The 16888-nt window shown below is 30.3% G+C and overlaps 1 protein-coding gene across 1 annotated transcript in view; it reads left to right on the top strand.

The window, feature by feature from the left end:
* The window catches only part of LOC111683162, a 187168-nt gene that overhangs the window by 121694 nt on the left and 48586 nt on the right, over positions 1–16888 (top strand). Inside the window, exons 4-5 of the mRNA XM_046953446.1 lie at positions 12955–13163; positions 15710–15954. Of these exons, the coding sequence (XP_046809402.1) occupies positions 12955–13163; positions 15710–15954 (454 nt within the window). The remainder of the gene's footprint in view (positions 1–12954; positions 13164–15709; positions 15955–16888) is intronic.

Raw genomic sequence — 16888 nt, 5'->3', positions numbered from 1 at the left:
TATTTCTTGATATCTAAAGATACTTTCCAGTCTAGTCTATTCTATTGCCTTGTCTATAGTCTAATCTATAGTATAGTGTATAGTCTAATCTATAGTATAGTCTATAATCTAGTTTATAGTCTAGTCTATAGTCTAGTTTATAGCCTAGTTTATAGTCTAGTCTATAGTCTAGTCTATAGTCTAGTCTATAGTCTAGTCTATAGTCTAGTCTATAGTCTAGTCTATAGTCTAGTCTATAGTCTAGTCTATAATCTAGTCTATAGTCTAGTCTATAGTCTAGTCTATAGTCTAGTCTATAGTCTAGTCTATATTCTAGTCTATATTCTAGTCTATAGTCTAGTCTATAGTCTAGTCTATAGTCTAGTCTATAGTCTATTGTCTTGTTTATAGTCTGGTCTATAGTATAGTCTACAGTTTAGTTTATAGTCTAGTTATTATATTAAGACTGCATTACTTAACTCTTCTTAAGTGAAGAGTCGTACTGAGGATCTTTTCTACCCAATTTAGCATCCACTGTACATTGTCCACCTATTGCTAAACATCAAGGTTCTCTTGGTAACCCACCAAAATAAAAACAAATATAAATAAAAAACACTTATTAAACATTTTATATTTCACGGGATTCCATGATTACCTATTTGTAGCGTTCTACTCGTGTAAACAACAACATAGTTCCGTCCTTTGTGTATCGGGTCGTTCTGAAAGTATATGTATATTTTTTTTCTAGATGACAGCTAATAAAAGTAAATTAAACATGTCACTTTTTACGATTTCGTTACTATATAGTATTTTGTTTTTGTTGCTGTCTTTTATGTTATTATGTGTTAAAGTTTTTGTTGCTGTAATTTTGTCGCATTTTATGCCCTTTAGTTGGGGAATGATAGATGCGATGCGCTTACTAGATAGAAGAAGAAGTAAGGTATTTTTATTTTATTATTTTTATTTGGTGAGCAAATGTAACACCTTAGATGGTAGGAAGAGAATTTTTTGTGTTTATTTTTCACACTTGGAAAAAGCTATAAAAAATAGCTGATGGAATGAATGAAGTTGTGAGTTTGAGTCATTTTGGTTGTAATTTGGTTTGGCAGGAATTAAATTTATTTAAAAGCTTTATGAAGCTACATGTAAGAAATATTTTGAAGACCCCTGGGACTAGGTTTGGGTCGATTTGAATAAAAATTAAATGGTTTATTTAACTATTTACATACAGGCTATGGTCTGTTTATGATTGTCACCCTAGGGATAATGGCATTAAAATTTTAGGAGCCTTAAAGTTTTTAATTGTAGCTTCTTATTTCAATGGCAGAAATTAAATTCTATTCCCCTATGACATTGGCATTGAAATGTTCATTACTAATATTTTTAATTGATGGAAATTAAGTTTAAAGATCTCTAAAGATGCCTTCTAGTAAAAGTAATTCAAATCATATATGGCAGTCATGGGGACTATAAACTTTTATTGATTTCCTGTTTATAGAACTTTTCTTTGAATGTATAAAAGTACTTTTAAGGTACTATTTAAGGTATCACAACTATAGTACATCTATATTTGTAAATTCTCTTTAAATATGGTGTTTCTTATTTCCTAAGTCTATTAAAAAGTATCTAACAAAACTCAAAAGTCTGCTAAAATGTTTTATTTTATTTCGCTTTTTTTACTAGACTTTTTTTATATTTTTACTTTTACAATTCCATGTAATAAGGTTAATGTAAGTTAAAGTAACTTTTTTTATATATTTATTTGCGTAATATTTTTTGTTTCTTTTTTTGCTCATGTTAATTTTTCTTTTTATTTTTTACGACCGTATTTAAAGTGCAAACCAACAGTAAGAAATTTTTCTAGACTTCTAGAGGATTTAAGGCTTACACTGTGTTAAATAGAACTTTAAAAGTAATTTGATTAATTAAATGCTGTTTTTTGTTGTTGTTGTTATGTTACATATACAACCTTGTTGTTGGTGGTAATGGTATTGTAGTGTTTAAAGGATTGCAGCAGGTCAATGTGGTATAAGAGAAATGTCAAAGTATGCTGCATATGTTAAGGGGTTTTATAAGAATAAAATAGATAGCATACTTTCTGGGTTTATTTAGTAATTGCCAAATAGACTAAAGCATAGACTGCAATATGAACTAGACTATAGAGTAGACTATAGACTAGACTATAGATATGACTATAGACTAAACTATAGACTAGACTAGAGACTAGACTATAAATTAGATTATATATTAGACTATTCACTAGACCTCAGACTAGATTATAAACTAGACTGAATACAAGACTATAGCCTAGCGTATTGACTAGACAAGACTATAGGCTAGACTATAAACTACATCATAAACTAGATTGTAGACTAGATTATAAACTAGACTATACTATAGACTAGACTATAGACTAGACTATAGACTAGACAATAGACTAGACTATAGACTAGACTATAGACTAGACTAAATAGACTATACTATAGACTAGACTATAGACCAGACTATAGACTAGACTATAGACTAAACTACAGACTAAACTACAGACTAGACCATAGACTAGACTATAGACTGGACTATATCTAGACTATAGACTAGACTATAGACTAGACTATAAACTAGACTATAGACTAGACTATAGACTAGACTATAGACTAGACTATAGACTAGACTATAGACAAGACTAAAGACTAGACTATACACTAGACTATAGACTAGACTATAGACTAGACTATAGACTAGACTATAGACTAGACTATAGACTAGACTATAGACTAGACTATAGACTAGACTATAGACTAGACTATAGACTAGACTATAGACTAGACTATAGACTAGACTATAGACTAGACTATAGACTAGACTATAGACTAGACTATAGACTAGACTATAGACTAGACTATAGACTAGACTATAGACTAGACTATAGACTAGACTATAGACTAGACTATAGACTAGACTATAGATTAGTCTATAGACTAGACTATAGACTAGACTATAGACTAGACTATAGACTAGACTATAGACTAGACCATAGACTAGACTATAGACTAGACTTTAGACTAGACTGTAGACTAGACTATAGACTAGACTATAGACTAGACTATAGACTAGACTATAGACTAGACTATAGACTAGACTATAGACTAGACTATAGACTAGACTAGTCTATAAACTAGACTTAGTACTGGACTAAAGACTTAACTATATAGAAGACTAGGGGTCTTAGTCCTTGGCCGAATAATTCTGGTTTTTCCGGTACTTAGAACCGCCTTACGAGGAATGCAGTATAGTATAGTATTCTGTTGTGGGGTGGTAAAGTATGTCTTCTCTTTTGTGCTGTTATGGTCAACATTGCTGCACTGTACTCTTCTCTGTTGTAGTTCTGAGTAAAAAATACTATTTTAATACAAACTCAATACTTTACTCTTCTTTATATTGAACTAAGTATTGGCCTAGTATTTTTTTGAACAATCAAGTGATTTACATTTTATACCGAGTGGAACCTACTATTAAACATTACTGCTTTTAAATTTTGTTATTAATTAACTTTTTACTGTCTGCAATTATTCTGTATGTTTTAATTAATTTCATTTCCTCTACAACTTAATCGAATCATCAGGTGAAGTTTTTTTTTAATTAATATATTTTCACCAATAACCATTAAATATTTCAACCAATTTATATTGATGGGTCTTAAAAAAAGAAAGACATTACAGCGGAATAGCTTTTTTATTTTTGTTAATTTTTGCTTTAAAAACCCCCCAAAAAAAACTGGAAATGTCAATGAAAAACATTTTTTTTATGTTTTGTGATTTAAGTTGTGTGTTAATTTATGTTAAAATCCCCAAAAAAAAAATTGAAGGAAAAAATCGAAGTTATATGAATTTTTATGATCTGGTGTAAATGTTGTGTTTAAATTTAGTTTCCTGAGCTCTTCAGTGTCATCATTGCTATCTAAGGTTTATACGAAATGTATTGTCATAATAATGAAATTCTTGGGGTTTTATTCTTCAATTTCTTTTTCGACATGATTTCATTGTTGTTGTTGTTTTATTGTTTGAATGAAAACGTAACAGTTTTTATTATTGTAATGTGGGGAGATTAGTCAGTAAACGAATCAATATACCTGAGGGACGTGTTTTGTTTCATTTCTATTCCATGTAAAAATTTATGTAAATATGTATGTATGTGCATTTAAGTGCCTTAAGATTAACACCATATTTTGTAGATTTTATTAGAATTGTATTATATTTGAATATTTTTGTTGTTCTTGTATTAAATATTTATTGTTACATTTATAGCATATTGAACTTTTTCTTTTTATTTACTTAAGCATATTTTCAAAATTTAATTCTAATATAATTTGGAGATTTTTTTATTGGGAACTCTTGTAATTGTCTTAAGATTAATTTATAATCGTCTTGTGGATGAAAAATAAAAAAAAAAACATTTTCTAATGTTTTTGAACTTTAAAGTGTAGGAATTTGAATATTGAAAATTAAGTGTATTTTTTATTTGTTGTCAAAACTTTGTATTAACAAATGTGTATTTTTTATGATGTTTTTTCTTAAATGTTCTTTAAAGAAAAGAGATCAAATTACAGCTTAAGTGGTTTTTTAAAGATTAAAAAAAAGGAAATTTTATGTTAAAGTTTTATACACAACATCAAAGGGATTACGATTTTTGGAATATAAAATAAATATTTGATCAGTTCCATATTAAACTATATTACAAGTTTAATACCAACGTTATTCTGAATTAATCAGTAAAACATTTAAATCAATTTATTTGTTCTCTAAGTTCTGTTTAAATTTCCCCTTTCTTTAGTATTTCTCCCCTTTTTAAAGTTTATCCTAACAAAGAAATATTTTAAGAACATTTTTACTTTTTTTTGCTCTTAAACACAACACATTTTGTTATCAAACCATGTTGTAAATTTTACAACTTAACATTTAAACAAAATTTGTATTTTGTCACCTCATAAAGCAAACAGCATCATCACACATTTTTATTTAAATTCTTTTACTTTTATATGGCAGCAGAAAAGTTTTGGTTGTTTTTTTTTCTTCGTAATCATTTTCATTTTAAGTACAAATTATTTTACTTTTCATTTAAAAAACAGCAAAATAACATATACATACACATATTACTCACACATCAAAACACAATGAAATGTAAAATCCCTGAAGTTTTCAAAAAGTCAAAATGTTCATATTAGAATGTATTTATAGCCAGACTTCCAAAACTTTGCTTTTGCTAATCAGTCGTCTTTTTAGTGTCTCCATATAATAAAGTTTCAAGGTAAACAACTTTTTATTGTCTCCATGTAATCTAGAGAGTAGACACTTTCGATTTTAAAACAGTGCTCTAGGGAAAAGTATACACTCGCAAGCACAACTAGATTCTAGTTACTACAAATCTCAAATAAAAACACCACCTTTGTTTACATCATAGCTCACAAAAATACATTATACAATTGTACTCTCACTTAAAGTTCTCTCTTTCTTGTCACCCCCTGCTTTAAAACTATTAAAACAGTGCTTTAGGGAAAAGTATACAATCGCAAGCACAACTAGATTCTAGTTACTACAACTCTCAAATATAAACAACAACATTTGTTTAAATCATAGCTCACACAAATACATTACACAATTGTACTCTCACTTAAAATCCTCTCTCTCGGATCACCACCTGCTTTAAAACTATTTAAACTAGACGTATTATATTGCAGCCTCTGTTTTTCTTTTATAGCGTACTTTAAATGTCAAACATGTTTGGAAAAGGTCAATTACCCTTGTCACATAGCAACTATTTTAGTTATCTATTGAAATCACTAATTGGGAGCAAATGCTACGAACTGCAGGGTTTTTTTTTTTTTTTGACAAACCCATGCACACTTTATGATACCCTTAGGTAAACTTTTTGTTTTGTTCCGTTAACCAAGAATGTTAAAAGAATATTCTCAAAAGACATCAACAGTAACAATAATAACAACAATAGCATCATATTATAGCAAACAATAAAAAACATGTATACTTATATATGTATATGTTAATGTTTATGTATATGTGTTCATAAGAGTAAATATGTATTCATTTGTTCTCACATTTGATGTAATATTTAACATTGATACATTTTACTCACACTATATTGATAGAGAGGGTAGTTTCATTCTATAGTCTGGACTATAGAACAAGCTAATATCTGGACTACAAAACAGTCAGATGTCTGGACTATAGAACATCCTATAGTTTGGCCTATAGTATGGCCTGTAATGTGGACTCTAGTCTAGACTATAGTCTAGTCTATAGACTAGACTATAGAACAGTCTATAGTCTAGAACAGTCTGTAGAACAGACTATAGAACAATCTATAGTATGGACAATAGAACAGTCTATAGTATGGACAATAGAACAGTCTATAGTATGGACAATAGAACAGTCTATAGTCTAGACTATAGAACAGTCTATAGTCTGGACTATGGAACAGTCTATAGTCTGGACTATAGAACAGTCTATAATCTGGACTATAGAACAGTCTACAGTCTGTACTATAAAACAGTCTATAGTCTGTACTATAGAACAGTCTACAGTCTGTACTATAGAACAGTCTATAGTCTGGACTATAGAACAGTCTATAGTCTGGACAATAGAACAATCTATAGTCTGGACTATAGAACAATCTAAAGTATTGACTATAGAACAGTCTATATAGTGTAGACTATAAAACAGTCTATAGTCTAGACTATAGAATAGTCAACAATCTATTGTCTGGATTATCGAATAATCTATAATCTGGACCATAGAACAATCTATAGTCTTGACTATAGAACAATCTATAGTATGGACTATAGAACAGCCTATAGACCAGACTATAGAATAGTCAACAGTTTATAGTCAGGACTATAGAATAATCTATAGTCGGGACTATAGGACAATCTATATTCTGGACTATAGAACAATCTATATTCTGGACTATAAAACAATCTATAGTCTGGACTATAGAGCAATCTATAGTCTGAACTATAGAACAGTCTATAGTCTAGACTATAGTACAGTCTATAGCCTGCTCTAAAGAACAGTCTATAGTCTGGACTTAAGAATAGCCTAAAGTCTGGAATATAGTCTGGAAAACAGTCTATAGTGTGGACAACAGAACAGTCTACAGTCTGACCTGTAGATTAGTCTATAATTTGGTCTATAGAGCAGTCTATAGTCCGCACTATATAACATTATATAGCCTGAACTAAAGAACAGTCTATAGTCAGGACTAAAGAACAGTGTATAGTTTGGAATTAAAAGCAGCCTATAGTCTGGACTATAGAGCAGTCTATAGTCTGGACAATAGAATAGTCTATAGTCCGAACTATAGAGCAGTCTACAGTCTAGACTATAGAGCAGTCTATAGTCTGGACAATAGAATAGTCTATAGTCCGAACTATAGAGCAGTCTACAGTCTGGAATATAGAGCAGTCTATAGTCTGGAATATTTAACAGTCTATAGCCTTGACCATAGATCAGTTTGTAGTCTGAACTATAGAACAGTTTTTTGTCTGCATTATAGAATTTGTCTGGACTATAAAATATAAAATCCCTCTCATATTAATGAAAACTTATTTCATAAACACCCAACTCAAATCAAATATCTCCCCTTTTTCTGAGGAGGTTTACAGCATTGATGTTTTTTTCCACGCGTTGCTATTGGTGTTAAAGTGATGAAAGTAGAGCTTTTCTTTAAATATATAAATAATAAATACAAACATACATAAATACAAAAATATTTTTATATTTTTAGTACCTTTTCTTTAAGCTTTGCTAAGGGAAAACAAAAAAAGTTGTTTTCCCCCTTCAAGTTTCATTGTTTATTATCAAACAGTATAAAATTTCTTCACTTCTACTTCGGCTGCTGCCAATGATGCTGCTCTGTACTAGCTGCTATTGATACTAGTGGTGGTGCTGCTGCTGCTGCTGCTAGTATTTCTGTTGCTGTTTAACAATGTTTATTTAACATAAACATGCGACAACAATAGAATTTTTAATCGATTTTTGTTGTTTGTTAAACGCGTGTCATTTTTATGAACACGTTGAATGAATTTTTCTTTTGTATTGTTGGAATTTTCTTTAGCTACTACAAAATATGTACTTACATCATGTAATTTTTCTTTATCTGTGTTCGTTTGCCTTTTAATCACTTTAATATTATGTGTTGGTATGCTGTTTCGTCATCATTAAAATGTCAAACATAATGGCAAACAAAAACTTAAAGGAAATCAAATTTTAAATTTGTTTTAAGTACTTATAATTGTTGTGTTGTTATATCCTGTTGTTTGAATGGAAGTTTTGTCATGAAGTTTTTCATATGAAACAAAGCCCTTAGTTTCTATAACTTTTAACCTTTCGCCTTTTATTTTACTCATATTTAATCTATCCATGAAATCATCTTACAAGGTTAATAAACCTTTCATACATTGTAATTTTGAGAATTTCCCCCAAACAATTTCCGTTTCCTTTTCAACAAACGCCCACCAATTGACCACACATAATAGCATTAAATTGCGGTAGGAGGAAATGAAATAAAGTAAGAAGAAAAAAATGTAATAAATAAAAACTTTTCAACACAACATGATACATATTTCTCTCTCTGAACAACTAGGGAAATTAATAAAATTCTTCTAATACTCTTATAAATAAAACTAATTAGAAAACAAAAATATTTACTATATCAAACCACAACAACTATAGGAATTATTATAATAAAAAAAATTTGTAAAGAAATGTGGAAAATTATGAAAAAAAATATTTGAATATATTCACTACATGTACTTCTTAATGTCTTAATTGTTATATTAATGTAATTTTCATAAATATAACTTAAAATTTTGCATCATTGACGAACATCTGCATTGCATTAATGTAACTAGTTTAACGTAGAAGTTTCATTTGGGTAAAGAAGCTTTCTTTCTCTCTGTGTAAAGAAAGCTAACTATTGAAACAGAAGTACTTACTTATATTAGTAAGTACTTACTTTACTTAGTAAGTACTTACTTATTTATATTAGTTCTTTATGAAATACATCAGTTCTTCACTGTAAGTAACCTGCAGTTATCAGCAGCGAAGTCGTTACCAATTGGACGAAGGAAGTAAATCTAACCCTAGGCATCGTGGTCGATGGAGTCTATATTCTGAAAGTGCACCATCCAGCTCACGCCACTGCAATCACGCACAAATTGGGAAGTAGTAACAAGGATCTCAAAGCGCTAGCCGGCAGCACTTGGGGTATGGATAAGAAACCTTGTTAGATACATATAAAACGATTGGTCAGTCAGTGGTTAATTATGCTGATCCAGTGTGGTCACCCTGCCAAAATGTCGCCTTAAGGACTATAAAAGGCTGCTTACAAATTACCTCGAAACATCATTTGCACGAGGAAACGAATGTCCTCTCAGTCAAGGAACACAATGTCAAACTGACTAAACAGTTCCTCCTGAGATGCCATTGAAGGAGTTATCTCAACTTTAACATAACACAGTTGGATGCTCCCCACACAGAAATGTCAGGAAGGATCTTCATACTAACGTATACTGCAGCTTTGAACGACATTCTTAGAAACGCCATAAATTCCGTGATCGCAGGATATCGTATGAATGTCGTACTTGGAGGTCGACTAAAACCTATAAAACCTATGACTACTGGCCACGTATAGACCGTGCCGTCCTCAACAAATGTGGTCAGGGTCCCACGACAACCACCACATATTCAACTGACCGGCCAATGGATTCATGAATGCATCCAGTTGAAGTAGCCCAATTTTAAGACCTGCACATTAATGTAGAAACCAACAATTTTATTATTGTATAGTTTAAGCTTTTACAATAACAACAATAACAATTTATAGTAGTATATATTAGTTTGCCCAACACAGTTACACATGCATACATACATTGAACTTTTAATCAACCTAATAATAATTATTATTTCCATAGGATCCCTAAAGTGTTTACAAATAATATATACGTAAAGAGAACAAACTTAAGTATGGGTGCCCTATTTGTGTTTGTATGTAGTATATATATATATATATGCTATATACTAAGGCTTTTTGGCATATAATAACGTTAGCTACAACAGCAGCTACAACTACAATACCATCTGTATATTCAGTTATTAATTGTAATAATTACAAACCACATGTGATTACCAAGTCCATTTAATAACTTTGCTGGTTTGTGTATTGTCGGTTGGATTGAATAGTTAAGTCATAAGTGTTTTCATTTATTAATATTTATATATGAGTAAATATACTATATGTACATGGATAAGAAATTAATTTTTAGTTCAGGCTATAGAAATAGCATCAATAGAAAGCTGTAACTGCTTCAGCTTTAAGACTATGTAACCACTTCAATGTCTCGACATTGCAGTCAATTCGATCCGACTTTTTCTGCCTGAGATTTTTGTTCTCTCTCTGTTCACGAAATTTATAGAGATTTTAATAAGACATCTTTTTAAAATTTCTAGATAACTTTGAGATCAAGTCGTTCCAAATTAGCACAATATCTATACATTTATTAATTAAGAACTACAGATGCCTCCTCAACATTAAAACTTCAACCACTTCAATGTCTCGATATTGCAGTCAATTCGATTTGACTTTTTCTGCCTGTGATTTTTGTTCTCTCTCCCTCTCTTTCTCTCTCTCTCTCTGTTACCGAAATTTCTAAGAGATCTTTTTGAAGTATCTAGATAACTTTGAGCTCAAGTCGTTCCAAATTAGCACAATATCTATACATTTGTTAAATAAGAACCACAGTTACCATACTTTCTCAACATTAAAACTTTCAAATGAACATTTTGGCCACATATATGGGGCCATGCACGATAAGTCTTCTCTTTTTACTAGAACCTGAGATCTCTAAAGTTTAGAGTCTAAACTATTTAAAAGTCCCAATCTTGTGAGGACTCTAATTGGGAACCTTGTAAATAAAAAACCTAAATGATGAAGTCGTATAAATTTACCTTAATATGTTGGGTCAGCATAACATCTCCTATCTAGCATAATTAAGATCAGGTCATGTCATCTCTTTTCAATATTAGAACTTCCAATTGAACGATACATACACATCTGTATATTAGAGATCTCCAATGTAACTTTTTAATAAAAAAATTTGTGGTTCCTGTCATAGTTATGTTAGATCTTCTGAAAACTTAATTATCAATTAGATCAGCTTAGTAATTAGCATTAGGAATCTATTTTTAATAAACTAAATAAGAATCGTTATTGTTTTAAATTTTAGGTTTTGATTGGTTTATAAATGTTATATGATATGACCAAGTGTTCTGTGTTTTACTCAATTATTATATCGCCTTATACATAACAATTTATCAAAGGTTTATAAAACAAATTTTGTATGAAAATTTGTCTAATAAACCTTTGATAAATTTTTATGATAAGGCCCTGTATGTTTATATCAGGCATGACTCAGGGATCTAGTTTTTGTAAATGGTTCAAAATATTTCATTCTTTCCGATGTCAGTTTGAAGTTAAACCCGGTTCGTTATACTTTTATATAATAAATATATCAAAGTCTCTGATATGACTTAGAGATCTGAGTTTTAAGAATGTTTCAAAAGTTAGCAGGGTCCAAGGAGCCGATTAAGAGCCGATGTCTTAGATGAACTAGAGATTTATGTTTTATGAATGACTTAAGAGAATTACGTTCAAGATACATGAATTTGATATTAAGTCTGTGATATCAATTCCGATATATAGCCGTAATAAAAACCCATGTAAGGCATGAACCAGAAATCTGTGATTTATTACCGACTTAAGAGTTGTCTGGTTCAACCATTTGAAGTTTAGATCAATAATCCTTTACGACAACTAAAAAACGTAATAAAATACGATTTGTGACATCACTTAAAGATCTAAGTTGTCAGGGTCTAACCATTTGAAGGTTAGATCAATAACTAAATCGTTAGCGTCATGTTGCCAACTCATTATATGTGATTAGTGTACATAGTAATGTCTATATAATATCTTCTTAATGATAAAATGGCGATTCTGATCATGTCAATCGAAAAGTATTAACTTTGTAGCGTGATGTGACTTAATGATTTGCAAAGTGACCCCCATATTCATAAAAGCTTAATAAAGCTGTTGATTGTTAATTGCAGGAGTTTTGCAAGAAAAATGTGTGTAATAAACCTATAATAAGTAATGATTTAGATTAGATTGTTTTATGGCGTCTTTTAGAAAATCGAAAAAAAATCTATATTTGCCGAGTTGATTGTATTCTTTCATTAACCCTTTTGAAGTGTCGATGTTGTAAATGATGTATTTCATCCGATATCGTACGATTTTTCTATTAAATTGTTTTCTGAATTTTTTTAAAAGTTTAGCAAAATAAGTCCTAGTTTAATATCATTCTTTCTCGCGTCATTTAAGATGAAGATCATGCTTAAGTTATTCCAATATCGAGATGAAATTTTCAGCAAAGTTTTTCCTAGTAGATTATGTAAAAGTAAACTCTGTACACTAGGGCACGTAAGAAACCTACTTGGGGACACGTAATGGATTATTTAATTAGCTTTAGTATCACTGCTATGCCTATTTATATAACAATTACTGTAGCTACAAATATAATTAAAAATGCACACATACACAATGAAAATCTTATACATTTACATATATGAAATAATTTATTAATGTACCATATACTTATATATTTCATTTCGGTTTGTAATAAAGTTTAACCGGAAAATATTAAAATGCAGTAATGCTCTCTAAATATAAATAATTAAATATGACTGTTCTACATACAAATGTCCATCAACATTAAAACGTTTTTAACTCTACCTACTCTTGCTACTTCTCCTCATTTTCCTTCATATTCTTTGGCTTTGTGAAAAGTTAAATAAATCTGTATTTAAAAATTGTCTTTTTTCTTATTGATGTTGTTGTTTCTTTTTTCAGTTTTGATGCCCGAGGTCGTTCATTACATCAAGGTATACCCTGGGCGGATGAGAATGTTTTTAAAAATAAGGCACATTTTTATTATGACTCAAATCCGCCAGCTTTAAGGATTAAAAATATACAAATAAGTGATGCGGGTTTATATAAATGTCGGGTTGATTTTCATAAATCACCGACACGTAATTGGAGAATTAATGTAACTGTATTGGGTAAGTAAGAAGACTATGACGACTACGACTTTATTATAATTTGTTTCATTTCTTTTTATTTTTACTTTGTGAAATCTTTTTTTTAGTTTTTTTGTTGTTTGTTAAAAAAAAATCATTTCGTTTGTGTCTGGCTGATTATTACACTTGAAAAAATTTCTTCAGACCTTAGATTGTTTTGAGTAGAAAAGAAAAAAAAAACAGATTTGTCGCGCCTTTTGATTTTAACAAGGTTGGCTTGTAATGACCTTAAACAATTATAAAGTGTGGCAAAAAAAAAAATGATTTATGTAAAATAATATTTTTTTGGTTAATTTTATTTTTTTGTTTCATAACTCAGTTGCTTAGTGTAGAGAGCATTAAACTGTTTATTTTTTGGCTAACGCCTTTTAAAGATATCCATAGTTTTCTTTTAGAATAAATTAAATCAACAGAAGCCTTAAATGTTAGCCACACAGAGGAAAGTAGTGTTCGGCATTGATTGTTACTAAGGGCTTTTGAGCAATTGTTTTTAAGAGAGAGCTTTATATGAGAAAAAGTTTTTAACAACATTTTCTAAGATCATTTTGTGTTTATAATGTCTTTACATCAAAGATATATAAATAGCTCCCTTGTTATTTCTACACATATATAAGCTTCAAAAAAATCAGTTTCAGAGCACTTTTCATACTCTCTGCCGATGCCTGGTTTACTCTAACGATCATTCCGCATATACAACGACATTTTTACTTTAATTTAGTCTGCTTAACATTTTCGAAATTCTCATCTAAATTTTTTGAAAAGAGAAAACTTAAATACAACAATCAGACAACTCTTTACATTAGAACTGGCATAAGCAAAGAGCTTTTTAACGCTCTTGGCTTTAAATGTATATATACAAATAGTGAGATATCTAATTACTTATACCCTGCTAATTTCTGCTTTAGAACTGATAATGACAAATGTGAAAATTAACATAGACATGAAAAACAAGCAAATATATCGGGAAGCTCATTTTTATTCTCTGTCGATGACTGCTCTAGTTGTAGAGCGAAAAAAGTCAATCTAACGACAAGATTGTATTGATATTTTTATGCTTAATTAACACTTTCCAAATTTTTAATCTCAATTGTTTGCAAAAAGCAACATAAATACAACAATAAGACTACTCATATATTTAGAACAGGGATACGCAAGCGAGCTTTCTAGTACTCTTGATTTTATATGTCAGAGAACTAATTATCGGATAACTTTTAACATTAGAACTGGAATACACAAACATTCAGAGATCTAATAAGGTAATACTCTGCTAATTCCTGCTCTAATGACAATAATAAAACTACTCATAACTTTAGAACAGGCATATGCAAGCGAGCTTTCTAGTACTCTTGGTTTTATACGTATGTATGCTTACAGTCAGAGAACTATTTATCTAACTCCTGCTTTATAACAGAGCTTAGCTATACGCAGAGAACAAGCCAATCAAATAGATATTTTATTTTTACTCTCTGCCGATGTCTGTTCTAGATTTAGATCGAACGTTTGTTCAAATATGTTTAAAACAATGCTAAAAAGGCAGACAAAGGTGTATTTTCTGTCGATTCTCGCTTTAGAATAGTTATCATACAGAGAGCCTTATTGAGTGCGTCGATGTCTACTCTAAACAAGGAGCACATTTTGTGATACAACTTATAAAAAGAAAAGTTCCCTGAGCGTTTAAGTTAATTAAGATATCAACTTAAATAACCAGAACGTCAAGAGCATCAAATAATTTAGCTCCGGCTTAACATATTGCAGTAATCTGTTAATCAATTCCTAGTGCTCTCTATGCCTACCTCCGATTTAAAACCAATATAATGATTGAGTTTTCTTTTAAGCTTATTGATTTAACTTGTGTGTCCCCTCTACACGGGCAATCTTTTTTTATACTCCGAGGATAACAGCCTTAGAACAGATATCGTTAAATGAGCTTATTTGTATGAGTCGATGCATGCTCTTGACATAGAACGCGGCTCATTTTAACAACTCAAATAAGCAGAGCTAAACAGAGAATGCTTTAAATAGTTAAGCTTAAGCTCAAAGTGAAGAATATATCCGTTGTTCAAAGCTATATCAACATCTCTCTATGCCGACCGCTAACTTAAGACCATAATAATTTTTGGGTTTATTTTCTAACTTCTCTTTTATGCTTGTTAATTTATTTTGGTCAGAATATATAAATCTATGTCTTAATTTTAATGGGTGTTTTCACTTGTGTGTCCTTGCTAGACAGGCAATATTTTGTTTACATTGGCATACATATTCAATGCCCTTATTTAGCTCAATTTTTTGTTTTTATTAGTTTTTTTTTCAATTCAAATAAACATACACAACTGCTAACTAACCTTTATATATTTAATAATTTATCTTAACTTGGTTTATATTTATATATATGTTGTATTTGTTTTGTTTGTTAGAGAATTTGTTGTTGTTTCAAAGGATTTCTTATTTAATTCTTTTTTTTTTCAAAAATAATAAATAAATTTCATTGTTATTTTATGTTTTCCTATTCTGTCTGTGTCGATTTTTAGTGCCGCCCACACAACTGACAATACTGGATCACCAGGGTGCTGCTGTAAGAGACCAAACTGCCGGTCCCTATTTGGAAGGTGACAGCATTAATTTAACATGTTTATCGAGTGGTGGTATACCACCACCTCGTGTTTCATGGTGGCGTGAACATGCTTTGGTCGATGATTCATTTCAAGTGCTACCAGATGGTACAGTGCGCAATGTGTTGCATTTGAAAAATATTTCACGCAAGGATTTGTTAACGGTAAGTTTTTATTATTTTCATACATACATATTCTATTCTATAAGAGTTATATAAAAATTGTTATATAGAGTGCAGGAAAAATAGAATATTTTTTTAAGTGTGTGTATGTGTGTGCTTTGGAGTATGTGATTATGCGTTGGTGTTGTTGCTGTTGTCTGCCAGTTATCCTTAAACTTAACGAACCATAATAACAAAAGAAATATCAACATCACCGCCAGCCATGTTTTAACGCCAACAACCAACTAGAAAAAAATTCTATATAAAATGACTACTCATTTTAACTTTTTTTCTTTTCTACATATTTTTTCCATTTCGTTTTTTTTTTTTTTTTTGTAAATGTTCTAGTCTTAAATTATATTGAATAAATTGTACAATAATAGAATAGTAATGAATTATACGGGGCAGATTTTGTGATTTCAAGTTTGAAATTGCTTTAACTCTGGCATACTACAGCTTAATCAGATTGAGGTTTTGTGTTTCCTTTGGTTCACCATACTTTTGGCTCAAGAGGAAGTTATGAATTTTGAAATTGACATTGATTGCGAAATTTAGGGAAATGGTTATAAAGAAATTTATTCATTTATTTATAGAATTAAATAATTCATGTGACTTTTGGTTGAGGAAAGCAGTAACTTGAAATTTATAAGGAAATTTGCTTGAATTTTCTTAAATTTTAAAAAACTACTTAAAACAATAGCTCTCAAATGCTTAAACGTCAGTAAGTTACGTTACAGTCTACGTCTTTCTCCTTTAACAGGAAAAGTGACTGGCCTATTAAAGTTAAAAATGCTGTTTATTAAACAGTTCGCTTCTAATTCAGTTTAATTCTAGTTCAGTTCTAGTTCAGTTCTAGTTCAGTTCTAGTTCAGTTCTAGTTCAGTTCTAGTTCAGTTCTAGTTCAGTTCTAGTTCAGTTCAAGTTCAGTTCTAGTTCA

The sequence above is a fragment of the Lucilia cuprina genome, chromosome 6 (genome assembly GCF_022045245.1).
Source record: "Lucilia cuprina isolate Lc7/37 chromosome 6, ASM2204524v1, whole genome shotgun sequence".
Classification (NCBI taxonomy): Eukaryota; Metazoa; Arthropoda; class Insecta; order Diptera; family Calliphoridae; genus Lucilia; species Lucilia cuprina.
This window is presented reverse-complemented; position numbering and strand designations above follow the sequence as displayed.